Source organism: Sceloporus occidentalis, unplaced genomic scaffold, assembly GCF_023333645.1.
Source record: "Sceloporus occidentalis isolate IW3139 unplaced genomic scaffold, rSceOcc1.0.p SCAF_1, whole genome shotgun sequence".
In the NCBI taxonomy this organism is placed as follows: Eukaryota; Metazoa; Chordata; class Lepidosauria; order Squamata; family Phrynosomatidae; genus Sceloporus; species Sceloporus occidentalis.
Window position 1 is genome coordinate 204,806,901 of NW_028316981.1, and position 23,144 is coordinate 204,830,044.

At 40.4% G+C, this 23,144-nt stretch overlaps 1 protein-coding gene across 5 annotated transcripts in view; it reads left to right on the plus strand.

Annotated features, from left to right (window-relative positions):
• LOC149323252 (PH and SEC7 domain-containing protein 3-like) overlaps positions 1-23,144 on the plus strand; it is a 191,253-nt gene that overhangs the window by 130,139 nt on the left and 37,970 nt on the right. Inside the window, exon 1 of one of the 5 annotated variants that reach the window (XM_089488648.1) lies at positions 632-1,086. The exons of the other annotated variants lie outside the window; for them this stretch is intronic. Within the exon in view, the coding sequence (XP_089344774.1) occupies positions 928-1,086 (159 nt within the window). The 5' untranslated portion in view covers positions 632-927. Of the gene's footprint in view, positions 1-631; positions 1,087-23,144 lie in introns of those variants that run through there. 5 annotated transcript variants of the gene reach the window in all.

A 23,144-nucleotide genomic window follows, 5' to 3' on the forward strand; every position in this document is an offset into this window, starting at 1 on the left:
CATCTTCCAGATGGGACAAGGATTTGAAATGGGGATGTGCTAATTCATGAATCCGTCTCTTAGCCACTGTGCTCTTTGAGCTCCCCTTTCTTCTTTCTGAGTATGCATCCATAAGACTGCACAACAAGTCTCATTTGTAAATCAGGGATGTGCAGATGATCTGCTGAGCAAGCAGCATCTTTTTCTCTCCCCCAACGAACCCCCACTCCTTAGGTTTGCCTTTTGGAATCTGTTCAGCAGGGTTTTGTTTTTTATTATTTTATTATTTTATTTTGAAGCAGCCACATCCTGTCAGGCTCTTTCTGGAGGTTGCCTTTATTTGCTGCCTCTTAATTTATCGCATCCCGTTAGTGCGCTTTGATGTGACATTGCTTGCATTACAAGTGTTGCCTGTCTGCAGTCAAAACTCAATTGCTTTTGACTTGGCCTTTTGCCATCTGTTTTGCTATTTGAAACTGACACTCTTGAGTCTGGTGTGTGTGTGTGTGTGTTAGAGAGAGAAAGAGAGAGTTGGTAAAGGATGGCAGTATCTGCTCAGTAGCAGTGTAGTGAGTAGGGGTGGGGTTTCCATCCTTTTATATTTTGCAGCCAGTGACGTGAGCCGTGCCTGGAACAATCACGCTGCCTCAAAACAGTGTAGTTGAAGATGCTGTGTGTGTGTATGTGTGTGTGTGTGTATACGTATGTATGTGGTGGCGGCAGTGGGGACCCAGCTTGGTGCATTTTTAAGCAAACACAGATTGCTACAGCCTAAGCTCCACGGAGATTCCTTCTAAACTACTCGGAAGAGCATTTTTGAAGTGTCATTTATTTATCTTCTCTTCCCTATCCCCTTGCACACGATTGTATATCTGTTCTACACACACGCACCCACCCACACCCTCACACCCACATTTATACATAATAATATTTATTTACTTCGTGGCAATGATTGGAGTTAATAGCGTTCAGAGTACCAGCAAAGTCCGAGTGAGAGCCACAGGTTCTGTGAAATACCCTCGAGAGGACCCCGTCTGGCGGCAAACCCACCGCTCAAAGTCAATGAAAATTTCCAACTCTACGGAGTTTTCTGCTAAAGAAGCCAAGGTAAATGTTATGTGTGTGTCGGGCTAGGTGGCTGAAACCATATGTACCAATTGTCCCCATTTATGGATGGAAGTGGTGGTATCTGAGCCTTCAGCTGACAATACCTTTTTGAGAACTTGAAGATGTTTTCTACAGAATTACTGAGAGGGGGGGGGGGAATCAGCCAAAAGGAGGGAGAGATGGAATAGGGGGGGATTTAGACTGAAAGAGGGTGCTGCATAGATTGAATGGATTGTCAGAGGATGCCTCAGCACAGAACAGAGTAAACAAATGCTGACAATTTCATAGCTAATCTAAGTTCCCTTGGTGTTTTTTGATCTTGGGAAATTTAGCTGCATTGCACAGAGGGGTGACAGAAGCCTCTTCTTGTATTTCTATGTAGAAATGCTCAGCATGCTGGATTGAGATGCATTTTCCTCCTCCTTTGGTCTGTGTCTGTGTGGGTGGGATGTATGATTCAGGTGCTGTTTTTATAATGCATGCCTAAATCCTGTCATAAAATATTCATTATTACATTTTGTGTTTTTGTGTGCACCTCTGTGTGTGTGTGTGTGTGCGCGCACGTGCGCGCGTGCATATGTGTCCATGGCATTGTTTTTAAACAGTCTATGTACCCTGTTTTTCAATATAGGCAGTACTGAACTAGCTCCAGCCACCTGTTATGAGAGCTGTTTGGAGTGCTTTTAAATTGTCATATTGCGTTCCATTCTGCTTTTGTTTTCCCGCCTCTTAAAGCAACATTATACAATATGTTATAGGACCTACTGGGTAGTCTAACCTAGATATCTGAAATCTTTCTAAAGAGAATAAGTAGGTGGGCAAAATTTAGTTAAATTTGGCCATTACCCTTTCTGTCTCTCTCCTCTCATTGCAGCACCTTGCTACTGTTATTCTAGTAGGATGGGAGTGGGAAGGTGTAACCTTTTACTAAAGATATATATTTTTAAAAATATATAATTTCCCAACAATTCTGAGAAATATTGAAGTAAGGTGCAAAGGCTCTTAATATTCTGTATATATGATGCTTATGCACACATTTTCTTTTTCCTCTCTCCCTCCTTCTTTCATGGTGCTGCCTTTTAGGTGCCCCCTTCTAAACAGCCATCTACATTAGACCATCAACAGTAATACATTAATTGGATGGAGAGTGTGCTTGTGAAGTGGAATTACCAATGCCACATTGGTAGTTGCTATTACTATCCTCTTGTAATTCCTTCAACCCCCCCCCCCCCCCCCCATGGTTCTCTAGAAACATGTCAGTGCAGTCGTTCCCTTTGCAAAGCAGGAGGAGTGGAATTTTCAAGGCTGCACACACGTTCCGATAGCTTCAGGTTCATTGAGGTTCCTCCTCCACCTTTTAAGGAATGCTATTGTTGCAAAACAATAGATCTGTACAATTAGTGTTTTCACCCTGTGGTGAGAGCTAGTTAGTTTGTAGCAACTGAAAGATAAAATGAAATCCCAACTTTTCCTGCTGATGACTGTGGCTTGACTGAGTTACTGAAGACCAACTGTGTATGGGTTTTATGCATAAGAAGGGAGAATGGATATGTGCGGGTGGGTGTGCACGTGTATCCTTCCATGTTACAATAGTGGTTATTTCATTGATATCACAGAGGCATTCTCACAGGAAGAGCCATAGCTCAGTTGTAGAGTGCATGCTTTGTATGTAAAAGATCCAGGCTCAGGTCCTGGCATCTGCAGGTAGGTCTGACAGAGAATTCTGTCTAGAAACCCTGGAAAGTTAAGTTAAGGCAATGCTGAACTAAGTGAACCAAATGTCTGACAGTATAAAGCAGGATGGGAATCACACAGCTGTCCTGATGTTGTTAGACTACAAGTCCCAGTTATCCTGTCTGCGTAGCCAATGGTGAGGAGAGCTGGGAATTGCAATCCAGCAACATCCAGAAGACTGCATAATTCCCTCACTGGTATAAAGCAATTTCTTAGGCTCCAGTCCCTTAGTACAGTATAAGTAACCTGAATGATGAACCAGGCTTGCTAATTCTTGTGCTTTAGATCCTGTTGTCACTTAAGGCTAGTTCATGTGTTCTTATTTTTTATTAACTGTATTATCACATATTGAGCCATCAGAGATTGTTTACCACAAATGAGACTTTCATTTCACTTGGAGGCAAGTCAGACAAGTATTTTTTGAACAGAAGCAGTTTGCATATTTGACTGATAGTCCTCAAAATTTTGAATTCTCCCAGAGGGATAGCTCGGTTAGTCTCTTAAAGCAAACTGAAAAGATGGTGCTTGTGGCACCCTAAAAGTGAACAGTTTTATTGTGATGCAGTGTTTTGAGAGCTGCTGTCCACCTCACCAGCTGCTGTGCGTGTGAGTTCAAGTAATGTATATATACATGTGTGAAATGGCCCTTACAAGAATATCCTTCTGCATCTTAATCATGCAATGGAACTTAGAAAGACTTATTTGTGCATATGTGAAGGAATTCCCGTTGATAGTTCAGTCTGTCAAAGAAGAGATAGATATTTTCTTCCTTATACAAAGTATGATCAAAATCCTTATAATAAATATGTAAAATATCAAAGTAAAATTAATTAGCCACAGCAGTAAATAAAATCCAGGGGCATGAAAATTATTAAGCCAATTTAAAATAGTATCATCTGGTGGAGGGTAGATCAGGAGCAGGGACAAAGATGTGACCTTCAGCATAGTCTTATGAAAGTCGTTTTAAATATTGACTAACACAGTTTTCCCCTTTTGTCTTGTGTTTCTGTTTCTTTATATCAGTCTCCCTGTTATTAAGGTGGATAACTAGCTTCAGTTTCATTCATTCTTAAATTTATATTTTCTCTCCTGCCTTGCCTCCAAAGAGCTCAAGGTATGGTCTTCCTCTCCATTTTTATTTTCATAGCAGTCCTGTAAGTTATGTTAGATAGTGGCTGGCCCAGGTTCAGTAGGTGAGCCTGTGGCTAAGTAAGTACTGGAATCCAGGTCTCCCCATTCAGCCACTACCTGCATCACACTGGCTGTGGCAAATGGATGTGCTGAGTGTCAAAATGCGTGGGGAGAGAGAACAGCCATAGGTCGTGAAGATTCAGAGTGTGAGGGGCAGGAATAGAGACCTTAGATATGCAGGAAAATCTTGGCTTTGAAAAGACCTCTCAACATTTATCCCACAGTCCCCAATCTGCTAGGGACTAAATGTTGTAAAGGTAACTGGCCTCAGAAGGGTTGTGCTTCAGGCGGCAAAAAATCTTGGGCTGGTAGAGATATGGAATATGTATTGTAAGCCAGCATGCCATAGTAGTTTGAATGTTGGACTACCACTCTAGAGGCCAGGTTTTGATTCCCAGCTCAACCATGAAACCCACTGCGTGACCCTGGGTGAGTCACACTCTTGCAGCCTTGGGGGGAGTCATTGGCAAACCTCCTCTGAACAAACCTTGCCAAGAAAACCCCATGATTTAGGATTGCCATATGCCTATCAGTCCAGATGGAACTGCATTTTTACAGCTCAGTAATCCAATGAAACTTCCATTGAAGAAATTCCTTTCAATCATAAAAAGTTAAAGGAAAGGGGATTATGGAATATGAACTCAGGTTATCCTGTTTTATGCTAAATTCTGTCCCACCCCCAATTTTCCCCACCATCTAGGTCTCAAGCTGTGTGCATATTTTAATTTCTTTCCTTAAAGGTTGGCACATAGAACATAAATGGTTCAGGCTTTTTTAAAAAAGGATTTTATTAAAAATCTATAGCATTTTAGTGCAGATTGCTGTACAGAGTTTCAACAGCTTCAATTTAACAAACAAAACAAACAGCCTTGAAGTGTTAGGTTTCTCCTTGTAGCAAGTACTGGAAGTTTTGAATGTTGTGACCCTTGGGACACTCTATCTATTACAGAGAGTTGTGAGAATCAGAAGGAGACAAGTGGGATGGATCTACAGCAAACCATAGCATGAGCAAAGTGATATTTCCCTCTAGAGAGCATCTTTGCCTTAAGATCTGATTGCACAAGGACACGGGGGTTCAAGGGAATGATGTAGAAAAACAGATCGAAAAATGCACTCCATAACATCCTTCCTGTGTAGCTGTGATGCTTTCTTTCTAAAATTCTGGGCAAAATTTTTGTGTACATAAATGAAGTGTTTTTCTTAGTGAAACAAAATTATGATAATGTAGCATGAGAGTTTCAGAGTTTCTGAACATGTGCAATGTGCTCTTTCCCCACTGGAAAGCATATTTGAAAATGTAATATTTCTCCCGTAAAAGTCTTAAACAAACATAGCTCACAAAATTTGGAAAATGACAAAACCACAAAAGAATGTTTTCCCAATGCATACATATTTCTGTTGTTGTCATGTGCCTTCAAGCCATTTCTGACTCATTGTGACCCTAAAGTGAACCTATCATGGAGTTTTCTGAGCAAGATTTGTTCAGAGACCTTCCTCTGAGGCTGAGAGAGTATGGCATGCCCAAGGTCACCCAAAGGGAATTTCCATGGCCGAGTGGGAACTCAAGCCCTGGTCTCTCAGTGTCCTAGTCCGTCATTCAAACAACTACAACACATTGGCTTTTATCCATTACATTTTACATACTGATTTTTAGCTTAAGAGTATGTAAATTTGGCTAGGTATGTAAAACACTGGCAGTTAATATCCGCAGTTGACAAAGGGATGTATAAGCATTGTCTTTTGTAATGGGTTGAATGAAGGATGCAGAAATAGCACGCCCATTATTAACAATGTAAATTGGGAGTGAGGCTGGGGTGCTTGCTGTCTTGACTTCCCTACATCCTAGCTTTATGACACACACGTGCAACACACAGACACAGACACAGTAAGGATTGGTTTAGCTAATCAGGTTCTAATGTAGATGTCTGTGTATGCCTGGAGACATCAGAGTATGTGGTCAGGTATGTGTGAGAGAGTATGTGAGTACATTATATTCATGTCCTAACCTGTCCTGTCTCTCCCACCCACAAAGGAGATTTTGGTTCATCTTGTGCTCACACACAAAAAACAAACAAACCTCAAGTTTGAATTTCAATCTCAGCTTCAAGCAATAAGTCACAAGCCGAGATGAAACAAAGCAGGCATTGTTTAAAAGCATTGCAGTTCAGGATTTGGAGCTTTGAGGAATCTTGATCCCTAGATTCTGTCATCAATAAAAGAGAAAATTAAATGGTTTGCAGTCTGAAGCCCAGTTCTGTTCCGACATGTCCTTGTTTCATAAAACTCACCGGCCGGTGTTGTTGAGAGTAATCATGTTTTTCTCCTTTTGACTGCAACCCCTAACACAAATCTGCTCTGTTAGCCACTCAGGTCTTTCTAACAAGACTGTCACAACAGTCATATTGAGGAATCTTTCTCTCTGCAGCACTTGTGAATGGTAGTACTGATGGAGTCTTGTTATTCCATGAATCATCAAAAATCCAAGTCCTCGGTTAATGAAATGCTCAAGAAATCCCACAAAACTTATTCTGCCATCGCATTAAAAACCATATGAATTCCTAAGGTTGCCCTCCCTAACCATCAAAATATTATTTTTATATCCGAACTCACCCAAGAATATATTTTATTTCTTACATTCACTGCTGGCTTTCTTTTTGCTTTCCCCTTGTTTCCTAATAAGAATTGCTTTACCTCCCTACCCTGTTCAAAGCTGCATCATCTGCAGTTTCAACAGTGGACTTGTAGGAAGTGGCGTTGGTTTGAGAATTCAGCTTGCTAAATAATAATAGTAATCATAATAATAATATTCACCCAGCTTTCTACTTTTTAAAAAGAGGCCAAGTGTATAACCCTGGTTGGTTGCTAAGGGATGCTTTGAAAGTACCAGACTGGGGGGAAGGCACAATGTACGGTAAAACCAGAGGACTTGCTGAATACAATTTCTTGTGGCCATGAATTATTATAGGGTTTCAATACCCCATTAAATTTCTCGTTTTTGTCTTTCTTCATCCCATTTTTAAGAGCATGTTCTGCATGATTATTTATAACATAGTTAAGAGAACTTGTGTGAATTAGTTAAATAAAAGAAAGGATTGTGAAGTAAGGATTCCTTGCCATGAAATTAAGTTCCCTAAAAGGCAGAAAGGTAAGAGGAGTCAGCAGCAGACTATGAAAAATTATGAAAATATGAACGTTAAAATATCAACACTTCAAAAATCATTATTTTCAATAATAACTGTAACCCAGAGGTGTGAAATCTATGGCCAGGGGGGTTAGACTTCATGGTCCTTGAGTTCTCTTCCAACTCGATGATTCCATAAGTCTAAAATTCCAAAAGTGTTTCCAACTTGCCAAACTTTCAGTGGTCAAGTTTTTGCCAAAATGAAATTATGCATGCTTAAAATTCTTCCATGATAAACAGTGGAAAAGAACTCTTTCTTTTAGTTGGACTGTGTCCCAAGAATAAAAAATGACAACAATAAATCTTTTTAAACACGATGCTCCATTGTTGTGCTTCAGATGGGGTTCGGCATATTCCATGTACTCATGTGCCATTTGGATAGCCTTTGTGGAGTATTTTTTATTACTTATTACTTGATGCATACAGCCCTCCCCATGGTTTGCATCTGTTCCTCCTAGCTGCCCCCAAAACATATAGCTAGCCATAACCAGTAGATCTTTCAGGGAGAAATTCTTTTTCTTAAACTGTTTCTTTTAGGGCCTGACACACACTAATAAGTAATGTAGTTGAAGCCAAGGTTTTGCTGTTTAATTTTGCTGATTGTCTAAACGGGCTTTGGAATGGTGGGCCAAAGAGAAGGAAAGGAAGACAGAGGTAAAGGTAATGAATTGAATGGGTGGATGGAATATTGCACAGCCTGATAGCTATAGGAGTGGCAGAGGTGGTGGCAAAACTCAGCCAACATGCAGAGGGACATAGGCTAACCATGCCACCAGCATGTCTCACACTGATACACACAACCTCTCTGCATTTATAATGTAGGAAGGAGCTGTATGTGTGCATCAGTATATGTGCCTACAACCCTTTCTGCTGTATTCTAAACGTCTCTGCTGTATTCTGAACATCTGGGCAGTTGGGAGTGTAGTTGCCAGGCTTGCTTGCTTGATTGCTTGCTTATTTATTTATGAGTTTATTCATTCAGTTTATATGCCTCCTTTCTCATCTGCAGGACCTAAGAAGGCAAGGCTAGTGCATACAATTCCATGACCCTCCCAACACTGGCTGCTGCCACACTGCAGAATTAATGCAGTTTGACACCATTTTAACTCTTATGGCTCCATCTTATAGAACCCTGAGATTTGTAGTTTGCTGTGGCACTAGTGCTCTCTGAGAGAGAAGATTAAATATCTCACAAAACTACCAATTCCAGAATTCTGCAGCCTTGAACCATGGCAGTTAAAGTGGTGTCAAACATCATTAATTCTGCAGTGTAGATGCAGGTAGTTTTGTGAGTTATTTAATCTCTCTGAGAGAGTTCTAGTGCCACAGCAAACTAGATATCTCAGGATTCTATAGGATGGAGCCATAAGAGTTAAAGTGGTGTCAAACTGCATTAATTCTGCAGTGTGGTAGCATCCAGTGTTGGGGAGGAGGCATCTGAATCCCTATAACAGGACAGACATTTTGAACATCTTCATAGGCAAACTGGAATCAGATCAAATCAAACTTTTTGTCAGTCTGGCTCAGTATTGACTACTAACTGGCAGAAACTCTCTAAGGCAGGAGTGAGTAGCTTTGGTGGGCCCAGTGTCTAGATTTTAGCTTTTGGGATCCTTTGGGGGCCTTGTGGCCTGCCCCCCCCCCAAAAAAAAATCATTTAAAAAAATCCCCAAAAGGGGGGGCACTTATGGTTTAGGGGAAAACAGAGTTTTCAAAAGCTATGAGCAGTGAAAGGAAATTCTTCAACCTATGTAAATGGTGCATTCTCCTGGAGGCTTCCACATAAGTCAAACTTACTCATTTTGGGAGAGGATCGGAATAAAGATCAGCCTGGGGAGTCTAGAGGGGTTGAGGGGTGCAAAAACAGATTTGAAAAACCCCAGAGCCACATGTTGCCCACCCCTGCCCTAGAGTCTTGGTGGTCTTCCATGGCTCCAGATTGTATTTTTTAGCATCTATTATCCTAGTCCCTTGGGCCCATAAAGTTATGTGGCAGATATGCTCCTAATTTCAAGGCCTGTTAAAAAGAAGAAGGCAGTAAAGTTTTGTGACTCTGTGTTTTTGTTTTTTGGAAATGGTGAAGTGCTCCTGGTGGTGTCACATGCTCCTGAGGTTCTTTGACGTAGGTAATTTATCATTGTGGCACCTCCTGTGTGGAATTCCCTTCCCTCTGAAATCCAAAACACTTTGTCTATTTTTAGTTTGAGATGCATGTCAGAAACATAACAATTTATGCAAGCTGTTCCAACTTGTCATCTATTTTGTGGACCACATAAATATTGTATATTAGTTTGTGTATTTGTATATTGTGCTGTGTTGCATGTTTATTTAATTTGTACATTGCTTTGAAATTTTCAGATCTAAGCAATAAGTAAGCATAAATAAGTCGTAACCCTACAATCGGTTACAACTAGACATTCACGTCAAGGGACTAGGTTTACCTTTACCTTTTTACATTGCTTTGAAATTTTCAGATCTAAGCAATAAGAAATGCAAATAAGTAAGCAAGTAAATAAATCAGTCTGATACCCAAATGCCTTTTATCCAGAGATACTAAGGACACGATATGAAATATTCTGTGCTCTACTCCAGGCATTTCGTCCCTGCTCACTCTTCCTGTTTTCATGCCTGTGTCAAAGATTTCTCTGCAATAGTTAAATTCCTTTAATCTTTAAACTTTTAAAAATGTTTAAAAGGACAAGGCAAGGACAGTTCTCTTTAGACAGTGTTATGGGTGATTGCAGACTCAGTAGTACATGGAGGAATTTGGTGTTCTCTTTTTAAAGGAGGTAGCCTTTCCTTTTTAAAAGACCCCTGGGCTGAATATCAGGCTTAAAAGCTTCCTACAAAGCAAGCCCCGAACCACCTAATAAGTAAAAGCCTCTTGCTGAGTTGCTCTTCAGCATTCAAGAGCTTAGACTGGTTGGGTTTTGTTTTGTTTACTAAAATGATTTACCTCTTGGCAAGTAAGCAGCTCTGATAATTACTTAAATCTTCATTTCCCCCCACTATCTCCTGGTTGTGCTTTTCCATTTCCCTTGCTGTTTTCACCTTGATGGGTGCTATATTAAGTGCTTATCTTCTTAGCCTTCTTCAGTGGTTACAAAAGATGCTGTTCAGTGGTTTGGTTTTGAAGGCGAGTTTGAATGAAACAACAGAGATAGAAAAAGGCAGGAGCAGCCGAGCCTAGATTTAAAGCTGAAAACTGCCATAGCCCATGATTGTATGTCAATTCAGACTGGCTTCACATAATGCCACTTTTGTGATAGAGTGAAAACATTGCAGTCCTTTATCCTGACTTTGTTATGAAAAACCTTTGCATTGGGAATTAGGATGGAAAACTAGTACATTCTTTGGGCCAACAAGCACTGCAGTACTATATCTACTTTCCCCCTGTGTTGGAAGCTGCATCCACACTGCATAAATAATCTAGCGTAACAGCACTTTAACTGCCATGGCTCAATGCTGTGGGATTCTGGAAATTGTAGTTTGTGGTGGCACCAGAGCTCTCTGACAGTGAAAGCTAAATGTCTAAAAAAAAACCCAAAAACCTACAAATCCCAGAATTCCACAGCATTGAACCATAATAGTTAAAGTGGTATCAGACTGAATTATTTCTGCAGTGTGGATAAGGCCTGAGATGGCTATATCTATTAAGACCTTACACACACCAACACAAAGCTGGCCCAGCTATGCAATAGGAAAAGCAAACTGTTTCTGGTAAAAGTATGATGGTGATAAGAGTTTGTGTTCGAAGGGTTCAGCAAAACGTCTTGGCTGGCAGTGAGGAGGTGGTAGACCCCTGTTTCAGGTTGCAAAATGTCTTGGGAGATGTTACATTGTGCATCTGGGAGAACAGAGAAAAGAGAGTGCATGCAACTGTGTTGGAGCGTTTTCTTCTCATATCTGGTTCTATCGCAAAATGTTAATATGAGAGAGCAGTTGAATCATATCAAACAGCAGGGGTGGGGGACATATTGCTTTCCATGTGTTTTGGACCACAATTCCTCTCATCTCCATGCAGCATGGCCAGTGGTTATGGGATTGTGGGGAGTGTTATCCAAAACCTAGGAAGGGCTACATAGGTATACCTGTCAGAATGCTCTAAGTGATTTCATCTTATTGTTAAGTTTACGCTCAGTTCTAAATCTGACTTTACCTCTGTGTAATGGTCCAATATTGAATTTTGGCTTGACAGGAATAGTTGCTCTGCCCTAAAATAGCTGGAAAGCACTGTTTGAACCAGATGTATCTCAATTTGTTTCATACCAGGATTGAGCCTGCAAGTTCTGATAAAGAAGTACAGAAAAGCACCTCTGCAATGTGAAAAAGGCCCCTTCTAACAATCCTGATGATCAGAAAGATGACAAAATTATTGTTATTGTTGTCTGTCTGTCTCAATTTGTTTACTCTGAGGTATCATTTAGCTCATTTATAATTTAACAATTATATAATTCATAACTCTGACAGAGAGTGGTTTAATATTAGTGGGATCTTGCATCCCTCCAAGCCAGGGATCTAAAAACAAAGCACAAGAAATCAAATCAACATCATCTACTTCACACACCCCATCAAACAACAGCAACAACAACACTTCTCTAGGTCATGAAAAATCCACCTACTCACCTGTCAGCAGGAACCATTCTCAGGGGCATTTCAGCCTTTTAAGATTCCAATTAAAAATAATTATTTTTCTTGCAGCTAGTTCCCCCCCCCCCCCCCCCAGATTGAACACCCACTATCAGTCTCTCTTTTTCTTCCATCCATTTCAAAACACATCCTTTAAAAAATGAAATGAAAAGATTTCCAGGAACCTAAGGACTCAACATCCATAAGCACAGTAAACATTGATGTGTTGGGAAATTCTGACTTATCCTTCGCCATAGCACCTTTTGCATTAAACAAACAATTGTGTGTTGATGTATTAGGATAATTGGATATGGATATTTATTTGAGATCTGGTTGGAAATTTCCTCCCTGAGATTACTACAGGGGGGTAGGGAGATTAGAGTCATTTTAGAGTTTTGCTAAAATGACTTTGCAGTAGCCACAAACATAATCGGTGTTCTGCAGATGTGGAGGATGCATAGTAAAGCGATCATATTGTGCCCTGTAGATTATTCTAACAGAGATAACAGGCACAATATGGAATGACACTCAGCAGTGATCTGTGGGTACCAAATCTAAAGGCAGCATTGGAGAGGCAAGAACATGACTCAGATGAAAAGGTGATGATTTCGTTGAAATATTATGCTGCATGGTATGTCTGCCTATTCCTGGTCGTTGCTCAATTGAAAGCATTCAGTGTGAAACCAGGAATGCCAACTTTCTTGGTTTTAAATTCATCCCTTATGTAGCTATTAGGAGGAGCAACACACTGCACCTTGAGATCTTAATTATGTTATAATGGGATCTGTTTTCTAAGGCTAGAGACAACAGTATGTTTTCCCAAAGAGTTAATTTGTCCAGTGCAGGGGTAGGCAACCTTTTTGAGCTGGGGGCCGGGTTGCTGTCCCTCAGACAACTGGGGGGGGGGGGGGGGGCGAAGCCCAAAAATAAATAATTAAATAATTTTCTAAAAAATTAATTAATTAAATAAAACGGGACAAATGTAGGACAAAGTTTTCAAACAGAGGAGGCTTTTTTAGAAAAATGGAGGGCATGCAAAAAAAATGCTGATTTTTAAAAAAATGTTAATATAAATGCATGTTTTGGAGGCTTCTATAGACAACTGCCCCCCCTTGCCCGCCGCTTGCCCCCCCTTGCCTGCCTCCTCCTGATAGGCCAAAGGCCCCACGCCATCACGCGAGAGGCCAAAGGCTCCGGCGGCAATCGGCGGCAGGACTGGGCGGGGGCCGGTTGCAAGGCCTTGCCGGGCCACATCCGGCCCGCGGGCCGCAGGTTGCCTACCCCTGGTCCAGTGTGTTAACTCAAAATGCAGTATACTCCTATGATTTTAGTGCATTTACAATGGAATACAATTATAATGGAATTATTTGGCATGTATGTTAACTACAGTGTTAATTGATTAATCTGTGAGACCATGATTTTAATATATGGAACTGTTGGTTAAGAGAACAGCTTGTACATCAAAGGCTGCTGTGGCACGAGTGTAGCAATCTTGAAACTTTTGGAGTCCTGCAAATGAAATAAACAAGGTACCCATCCTCAGAGAAGGAGGCTGCTTCTGTGTCTCTGCATTCCTTGCTGCCTTAAAATTGGCTTTTAATAATCTGCTGCTGGAAGTGGGTAGTTCTGCTCTCTCTTTGCTTCAGTGTGATCAGATCAACCAATGCAAAGATGGAAGAGAAATATGTGTCCCCCAGAAGAGAAAGTGCCATGCATCTCTGTCTAAGTCAGGAAACTAGGCTTGCTTCCTTATAGTCGGAAGGTGACAGCAATGACTCACAAATATTTGGGAGGCGTAGGTACTTTTCTGGGATAGGAGAATTTTTGAATGCAGTGTGCTTTCAGTTTTATTCACACACAAAAAAAATCAGCTACCAAAAGTCTGGGAACATGGTTCTAGTGTTTTACTTTTTTGATAGGGTGTGTGAAAGTCTTGTTTTCAAGAACTATTTTTTCAACCTCATCTGTAAACTCATTTTTTGTGCCACCTTTCCTGACTGTTAGATATTTGCTACAACTTGAAAGGACCAAATGATCCCTTTTTAATTTCTTGAGTTTACTTGATGCTTCGGTTTTCATTTAGGACATATGAAGATTGATTAAATTGTTGGAAAGTATTCATTTCATTAGTGTTTTAATCAAAAGTCATAATGTAAAGTCATTTAATTCAAATCAATATATGAGAACAGGCATTAAATTCAAGCAAACAGATAAGTGAATTGTGTATTTTCTAATTGCTAATAATCCAAACACAGTTAAATGTGCTTAAATCCCACTGACTTGAATTAATGAGACTCAGGCTGCATCCGTATAGCAGTCCAATTTGACACCACTTTAACTGCCATGGCTCAATGCTGTGGAATTCTGGGAATTGTAGTTTGCTGCGGTACCAGAGCTCTCTGACAGAGAAGGCAAAATGTCTCACAAAACTACAGTTTTTACCATAGCATTGAGACATGGCAGTTCAAGTGGTGTTAAGCTGGATAATTTCTGCAGTGCAGAGGCAGCCTTAGAGGCAGCTGGCATTGTATAATGATATTGCCACTATTTTTAATTTCTTGATTCATAACACTAAGCTTGGGCATTCATAAAGTTTACCTCCAATCTGAGGCAGACATAAGCCCAAAGTTCTCTAACTAAAATTGCAATCCAAGCCATAGAAAAACACCCTCCTTCCTAATTATCTGGTACAGGTAACTGTGACATCGAAGGAGGAGGCAAGAATGGAGGTCATTCTAGCTCCCTTTGACTATCTTCATCACTGATTCCTTGAACACTGCTATGGCAACATTCCAAGCACCAGGAAAACTGGGAGATGGAGTTTATCCAAAGATCTGCTAGCCTTTGAAGATAGGTCATGTGTTGTGGAAACTGCATGTCTTTGGGCTTCCGGGAATAGAAGGAAAGAGACCACTGCTGTCATAAGACCTGTTAAATGGGAAGACCACAAGTGGAATTGAGTGAGGTTTGGGTGCCATTGGCAACCAGTATTTAGTGCATCAAAGTCAGGTTATGGTTTGGAAAAGAGGTTGGTTTGCAAGACTCAGTCTGAACTGAGTCAGGCTCCAAACTGGATCATCCATTGGTGGCTATAAAAAGGATAACTTTTGAGGTCATATACAGTAATTGAAAATTTTATGAGAGGGTGCAACATGTGCTTATCTTTTCCATAGAAGCAAAATATTCAAAAGGTCCTACATAAAACTTAACCACCTTTTTTTATCTTAATAACTTAAAAACCAGGGTGTGAAATTATTTGCTTCTAGAACATGGCCACATAGCGTGAAAAACCCACAAAAAACATATTTGCTTTCAGTTAGGTTTATAACGTATAGTTTACAATAGCCATTATTAAAATTATTTCTTCACTGGAAAAACTGAGAGACAGTTTACTTGTAATGCAATAAGCCAGCTCTTACTGGTCTCTTTCTCTCTAATACCTTCCATTGGTAAGTCTTGTCTGAAGACCATGGTTTTATTTTGTGTGTGAAATTTTAACCAAGATTGAGAAAACAAACCAGTAATAGTGCTAAGCATGATTAAGCATTACATCTGCATTTGAGCTAATAATTGCTTAACATTGCTTGGATCTTGTTAAACAAATTGCTGGTATGAATAATCTTGCATATAATAGCATAAGGTCAGTGATCTCAAAATAGCGATATCTAAAATAGATCCGAAGGCTCATTCTTTTTATTCATTGTGAAAGTTTGGGGGTTGGGTTTTTCCCCCTGCATAGTACCTCTAAGTACACCTTGCCTAAGAAAACCCTGTAAAATTTATGGGGTCACCATAAGTCAACAGGCAACATAAAGGCATCTACAGATATATGTATACAGATACATTATTCCTTGTCCAAGAAAACCCTATGAAATTCATAGAGTTGCCATATGTTGATAGACTACTTGACAGCACAAACACACACATAAATGTATTTTTTTTTTTTTTGAAATTTTGAAGTCATGATGGGTGTGTAGAAGATGATCTCTGATTTGCTGGCTAGACTTCTGATGTCAGAAATAGAAGATATCACATTTTCAGACAGCACAACACTAATTCTCCATGTGGAATGCCTTTTGCAGAACTCAAATACTCATAAAAGTAAGAGTTTGCTCACTTTTCATGGATTGTCTAAATAATATCTGATCAGAAGCTAAGATCTTCTCCCATCCTTCATTTCTCTCTCAGAACATCCTATCTGCAAACAAATTTGTGGATGTTCTGGAGCCCAAGATTACTGACTTACATAATGTGTCACTAGCTAAGATGGATTTGACTTTATTGACAATTTTGTGTGTATGATTGTTGTCTTCCCTTGTTTCTTTTCTCTCAAAAAATAAGCCCCCTTCTATATTTCAATGTTCAATGGTGTCATTTTAAAAGTGAGTTGCGTGGGAAGGAGTGTCTTCATGGTTACCAAGCTGCTGCTTGTGTTTTTAGGATTTTTACAAGGTTTTGATAGGTTCTGTACATCCGGGCCTTAGGCTGGGACATCTAAAGCACTTTTCTTTCCCTTCTCCCAGAATATGGCTATTGGGAGGGATTTTGTTGACAAGAAGGCCTGGTAAAGAAGTGGTCCACCAGTAGCAAGAGGTCATCCTCTCTCTGCAGTATGTACCGGGTGTACATTGCTGTCATACTTGGTGATTGGGACTGCCTAAATTGGTGCAGAGAATGGAACATGTTGCACTTTTTGACCTGAAGCTGAACAAGTCAGACCTCATAAGATGTAAGGCAACCATCAATAGACGGTTCAGCACTGTTTGGAAAAAGAGCAAAATACAAATGTTACACTAAGGCTGCACTCACGCTGCAGAACTAATCCAGTTGGACACCACTTTAACTACCATGGTTCATTGCTATGAAATTCTAGGAATTATATTTTGTTATGGCACCATAGCTCTCTGACAGAGAAGGTGAAATGTCCCACAAAATTACAGTTCTCTGCCTTCCATCACATGGAGCCATGGCTGTTAAAGTGGTGTCAAACTGGATTATTTCTGCAGTGTGGATGCATCTTAAATTAAACTTATCTAAAGGAATTGTGTGGTATATATATATATATATATATATGCAAAAAGAGGCTGCCAAGAGGAAACAGAGTTCCAGGTTAGTACAGAGCATGTTCTCTCAGGTCTTCTGACCCAGAGCTTTTACTGCTTCCTTCCACAGCTTGGGCTTGTTTTTGAAGGCAAAGTGTTCCCAGAGGGCTGCAATACTGTGCTGATGGCAGCTGTTAATAAATATATCTTGCTACCAGATTAAGACTCTGAATGGATTTGATCTGCATGTTTACTCCCTTGACAGCAGACTTGCAAGAAAGGGTGCTTGTTAAAAGCAGTTGAGTCCTCGTGTGGTTTATACAGTTGACTGGTCTCACAGTCAGTGAAGTGACTGAATCTGTGCCAGGATGTTTGTGTATCACTGACAAGAGTTATTGCTGTCAGAATGTGTTCTTAAAAATGTTCAGAGCCTCAAGTCAGCATCTGTAGTGATACAGAATCAGATTAAATGCAGCTTGTGTGTGTGTGTGTGTGTGTGTGTGTGTTGTTTTATGAAACTGGAATTGTTCTAAGCGGAAGCTACAGGCATTTGGAATAGGCTATCTGGTTTTTTTTTTTTTTCCTTCTTCTTCTTTTTACACTGCAAGATTGGCAAGGGTAAATAGTCTAAGCAAGGCTGACATATGTAGAAGCCTGAGAGAATTTAAAGCCATATGGGACGTCAGTTGTCAAGAGGCACCAGCTGAGTTGCCTCTCCTACTGCTGAAAATGGAGTTTGGAGACAGAAAATACTCCCATTCTAGAGATCGTGCTACAGGCAGAATATGAATCCATCAGGGATACATATACATGTACCTAAAACTTGTCTATATGCGTTGTTTACTCCAAATTTCCCCTGGGCTTGTTGCATCCTGTTTACATGACATGGCCAAAACCCCGAATTGGGTGAGAACTGTCTTCACAACTTCTGATTTGAATTTTTCTTCCCTTAACCTGAATGAATAAACCTTACCTTTTGCTCCAGGTTTTTGGCTCCCTCCACAGCAATGATGGGCATTCCCATACAATCCCTGTGAGCCCTTTGGCACCACCGCTGCAGGTATGAGTTGCTTTGAGGTCACAGTGAGATTCCCAGCATTGATAACATGGCTGGGCACCTCATTGTGATCTCAGCAGTGGCACATGAACGGGGATCATGTGGAGAGTCAGCTGCCTATCATTGCTGCAGGGAAAGCACATGTAATGGGGCGAATTCGGGTCCAAAATACTGCAGGGACACTCTGGAATATTCTGGCCAGTGAAGACAACCCCTAAGAGAACCTTCAACTTCTTGAACTGGAGCTGGAGTCTTGAGCTAGAATTGGAAGCTGGAAAAGTTCACCTGGTAGATCACAGCACTTGGTCTGATCAGGCCAGTGATCCCCAAATGTGGCTCTTCCAGATTCTTTTCAGTTTGGCTCCCAAAATTCCTGACTGTTGGCCAGGCTGGCCTGGGGCATCTTGGAGCTGAAGTCCAAAACACCTGCAGGACCAAAGTTTGGGAACTGCTGGATTAGGCCAACTTTACCTTTTCACATACTAAGCCAATCCAGAAGGCTAGCATTGTTTTCCAGCAGTCAGGTGCAATGTTGCAGATACACAGGTCATGCTAGATCAGTAGCTGTCAAACTTGGATCTTCCAAGTGTTTTGGACTTCAGCACCCGGAATCTCTGGTTATTGGCCAAGCTGGCTAAGGCTTCTAGGAATTGAAGTCCAAAGCACCTTGGAGACCAAAGTTTGAGAACCACTGTGCTAGATCATTATGCCAAATACCACCAATAAGTCAGGAGGTTCCTCAGAGTCCAAGATACCCCACAGCTTTCCTTAGTGAATTCAAACTTGATCTCAACCTGGGAGTAAATGAATTCTGTTCCTCATTTTGTTCTTTACAAAACTCTAATGTTTTGGAAAGTAATTTACACAGAAGATAGGAAAAAACAACCAAAAACAGGTCACTTCATGTCTTCTGAGTCCCACAGTGATCCGTTTAATTGAAGGTTTCATTTGTTTGTAAGAGTCTTGGAACACTTTGGAAAGTGTCAGGATTGCAGCTATAGCTGATACATGAAGGATTCAAACCATGAGCAGTAAGCGTTGAGATGAGATTGTGAGGCCATATGGCATAGTGCTACCCTATTCAGGATCCCCCCTCATCCTTCTTTTCCAGGACTTGTCCAACATTTCAGCCTTGTGTCCAGGAGGAACTCTATAATGTCCTCCATTTTGAGCATGACCTAAGTAACATGAATTTGCATTTATATGAGTGTTTTTAGCTTTTATTTTGTAAGGTCCCCCATTTTTCTTGAATATCCTATATTTTATGGTTCTTCTTTGCAATTAGGACATCTGGTCATTGTGCTTATGTGGAAAAGTTCTGTACATGTAAAATTCCCTTGCACAGCCCCTGAGTGTAAGGTTGCCATGGGTGTAGTTAGCATGAATCATTGGAAGCATGGACTAGCTAGCACAACCCTGCATCCCCTTGTGAATCTTGTTTGATGTGAATAGGCAGTACCTGTCATTCTATCTGAATCTGATATTACAGATAAAACAGCCTCAAGGGAAGTCATGATAAATCAACAGACAGTAGGAACAGATGGGGGGAGGAGTGATTGACAGGAGGAGAGCAAACCAGAGCAAAAATGTATAAATGCACAAACATATCAGAAGGTACTGTGCATGTGGTTCACTAATCATGAAGAAGGTAACCATGGATTATGCTTTCTCAAAGTAGACTATTTTTCTGTAACTGAGAATTATATGGAGGAGTACCTTCAGAGATAAAGTAAATGTCAAAATAGATGATACATTTATCACATTTTCTGCAGAGGCAAGCGGCAAAAGAGATGCCTGTCATAGCATGTGAGTTTTCCTCACTCTTGTCTCTTACATTTAATGTGCTTTGTCTTGTGACTGGCCGTTAGAAGGTTAAACACAGACATAGTTTGTAAGTCTTATGGCTGAGGCATCATTGAGGAAATTTGATTGTGGAGTTAATCATGAGGAATATGCATTCTCTTTATTGTTTAGTATCATCCTGAATGTGACTCAGGTGAAGCACAGTGCACACAGCTCAGAAGGACTACTAGAAGGCTTTCAACATTTGTTTAATTAGCCATTGAATCCCAGAATACCACCTTTTCTGTGCTGGGTTCTTCATTTCACAACAGTGAGGCATGTAGATAGCAAACAACCAGAAAAGAACCAGTGAATTAAAATGTAGAGTCAGAGGACAAAGCACCATTTAGCCATGGTTATCATTTTTTAACCTGGTTTATTATTCTAGCTCCTTAAGAGGTACAGCTGCTTATATTGGCTATGTCCGTCCAGTTCATTCTGGGTTGCTGACCTACATAAAATGGAGTGATGCCTTCAGGTGCTTCTATAAAGAAAATATGTATAAGGGCCACCCTTCCCACTCAGCTAAACTAAGCACTTTATGGCTTGTAGGCTGTATTAGCAGCTTAATTCTAATTAAAACTGTTAGTTCTGTAACTAGCTGTAAGCCCTGCTGGAAACATTTAACAGTTTTGGGTGGAAGTGAAATCATATAATTATATGTTAAGAGGTAACTTTTCCAATAGTTAAATAGGCCTTACAATTTTTGAAGCACTAATGTCTGAACAGATCAAGAGTGTCTGAGTGTTTATACCTTAAGCAATTATACTTCTGTCATATCACCTCTCACGAGGGGAGGGAATGCAGAAAACTACTGTCTGTCTCCTATCTCTTTGCACCTTAGCTAGCATGACTTGTTGCTTGGTTGTAGAAAAGTACTCAGCACATGCTTTTCTACCTTAGGAGGCAGTAGTGCCTTCTGACCTTTTGCAAAAATTTAAAAGGAAATATTCACACACCAGTATGTTTGGTTGGTTAATTTGGACTAGATGAAATATTCCAGCTGGGTGTTAAAGTCCTGTCACATTATTCAATTATAGAGCCCATACAGACAGGCCAAAATAAAGCTTCTTCTGGTCACTTTGGAGGTATGCTGTTTAAATGATGCATGAGTTCTAAGAGGCCAGAAGCAGCGCCAAAGCCATGCTGCAGTCCTCCAAAGTGACCCGAAGCAGCTTTATTTTGGCCTGTCTGCACAGGCCCAAAGTTATATATTCCACTTTAACTGTCATAGAGACTTACTATGGAATCCAGGAGCTTGGAGTTTGATGAGGGCACAATTCAAAGTGCAGTTTCTGGCACAGTTCAAAATTCTGGGTATTATCTATAAAGCCTTATACAGCATGGGTCCAGGCTGTCTAAAGGATCATATTCTCTCTTATGGTTTGAAATATTCTGTAGAGGCACTTCTCTTTGTCTAATCACCTATACATGTACATATGATGGGAACATAGAAAAGGGCCTTCTAGGTGGCTGCTCCAGAATCTTGGAACTCCCTTGCTGGATGGAGTACAGTGGCATCCTTCTTGCTTTCCTTCTGTAGACAGGTGAAGACTTTTTTGTTTGTTTTGGCAAGCCATTGAAGACTGATTGCTCAGGGGAAAGAGCATTGCATAATATGCTCTTACCTATTTTTTTCCCTTTTTAATGGTTACGTTTTTAACTGTTTATTAATAATTTAATTCCATTTTTAACTTTGACATGATGTGATTGTTTAAAGCTGTATTTATTGTAACTATTGTAATCCATCTTGAGTCTCAAAGTGGGGAAGGGACAAGATGGTCATCATCATTTATCATCATCCCTGGATTCCCAGGACATAGCACTGGCAGTTAAAGTGGAATCAAAGTGCTATAACTGTTGTAGTGTGGAAGAGCCCTGGATGCTGAGACCAGAACTGGACTGGCTTCTGGTCCATTTCTGAGTACAGTTTACAATGTTGGTGGCTGTGAAGCAATGGTGACTGAGTGATGATTCCTTGTTTATAGGATTGTGTCTCTAGAGATGCATGTCTGGCCATTTCCAATTCTGTCTTTTGGCTGCCAGGCAGAGACCTTTTGTTCTACCTGATCTTGTTTAAGTTCTGACCTTTACATTGTTTGAATCTCTTGTTTTTAATTGCTGTTCTTGATTGTGGCTGATTGATTTTGCATCGATTTTATTGCGAACTTCATTGTGAACTGTCTGGCTGAAGGGCAATGAACAAATGGCATATAAAAAAAAAATGCATAAATAGGTACAAAACTTGACTGTGTTTCAGGGACTTCCGAAATGCAGCCTGTTACTATACCGATACCCAAAGCTTTCAGCAGCCAAAATAATAAGTCTCTCTTGTGGATAGCTTGATAATGAAGATTTTATCCTTGCCCTGTTTTTCTCTCTCTTTCAAGTATGCCATTTGCTTTAGTGAGGCAGGATCACATATACCTGTCCAGTTTGTCACAGTAAAATTCGGTCCTGACGTCTGCTCTCACCATAAAAGATTAGCCTACTGCTTGGTAATGTAGCTGAGTGCTGTCAAAGTAGCTGTCCTTCTTCACAAGCCTGTCTACTGTACAAATTCCAAATACTAATGGTGTGCCCTGTTTGAAACAGACAATTGGGTTCAGTAAAATGTATTGATTTAACAGTGCTCCCTTTAGATTTCAAAAACGATTGCTTTCTGGACTGGAAGCTCAGACTCCATTGTGAAACCAAATTGTTTAGAATATGCTACTCCATCAATTTTGGCTGCAGAATGCCAAATACTAAATACTGTAGGTACTAGCGAAGACACAGAGATAATGGGCTCCTCAATTTCTTTTTCCCCAACACAAAAACAAATAAGGTTCTGGATGTCACTTTATGGGCGTCAACTGCTCCATCACCTTCCTTCCTTGGCTTGCACAAGCAAGCTTGGCTTACTGTTCTGTTGAGGAAAAGCAGAAGGTCAAAGAGCCCCTATCTGTGAATTTCACATCAGGGGAGTTCAACTGCGGTATATCATTTGGGGGGAAAGGACTTGAGTTCAGGAGCTGTATTGTGGCCAGAGCTTTTAATGCAACCCAGCTGAGTTGACAAAAGCTAAATGGATTCAAAAGTCCTTTTCTAGCTAGTTGAAGGACAACAGAAAGAAGACCATCCTAGCCTGCTTTAGTACGAAGTTCAACAGCCTGGGAGTGGGCCACTGTGGAAGGCATTTATCTTATACTGGTTATACCAATTTGTGACAGAAAGTTGCTTTTCAGCATAAATCTTAGTCTCTGGAAGGTCATTTATCTTATTCCTATTCGTCTGTGAGAGAAAGTTATTTCTCAGCATAACTCTTGGCCTCTGTTTCAGTACCTTGCTTTTGGACCTTCATTAATTCTAGAATAGCACTCTAGTATATCACATACACACA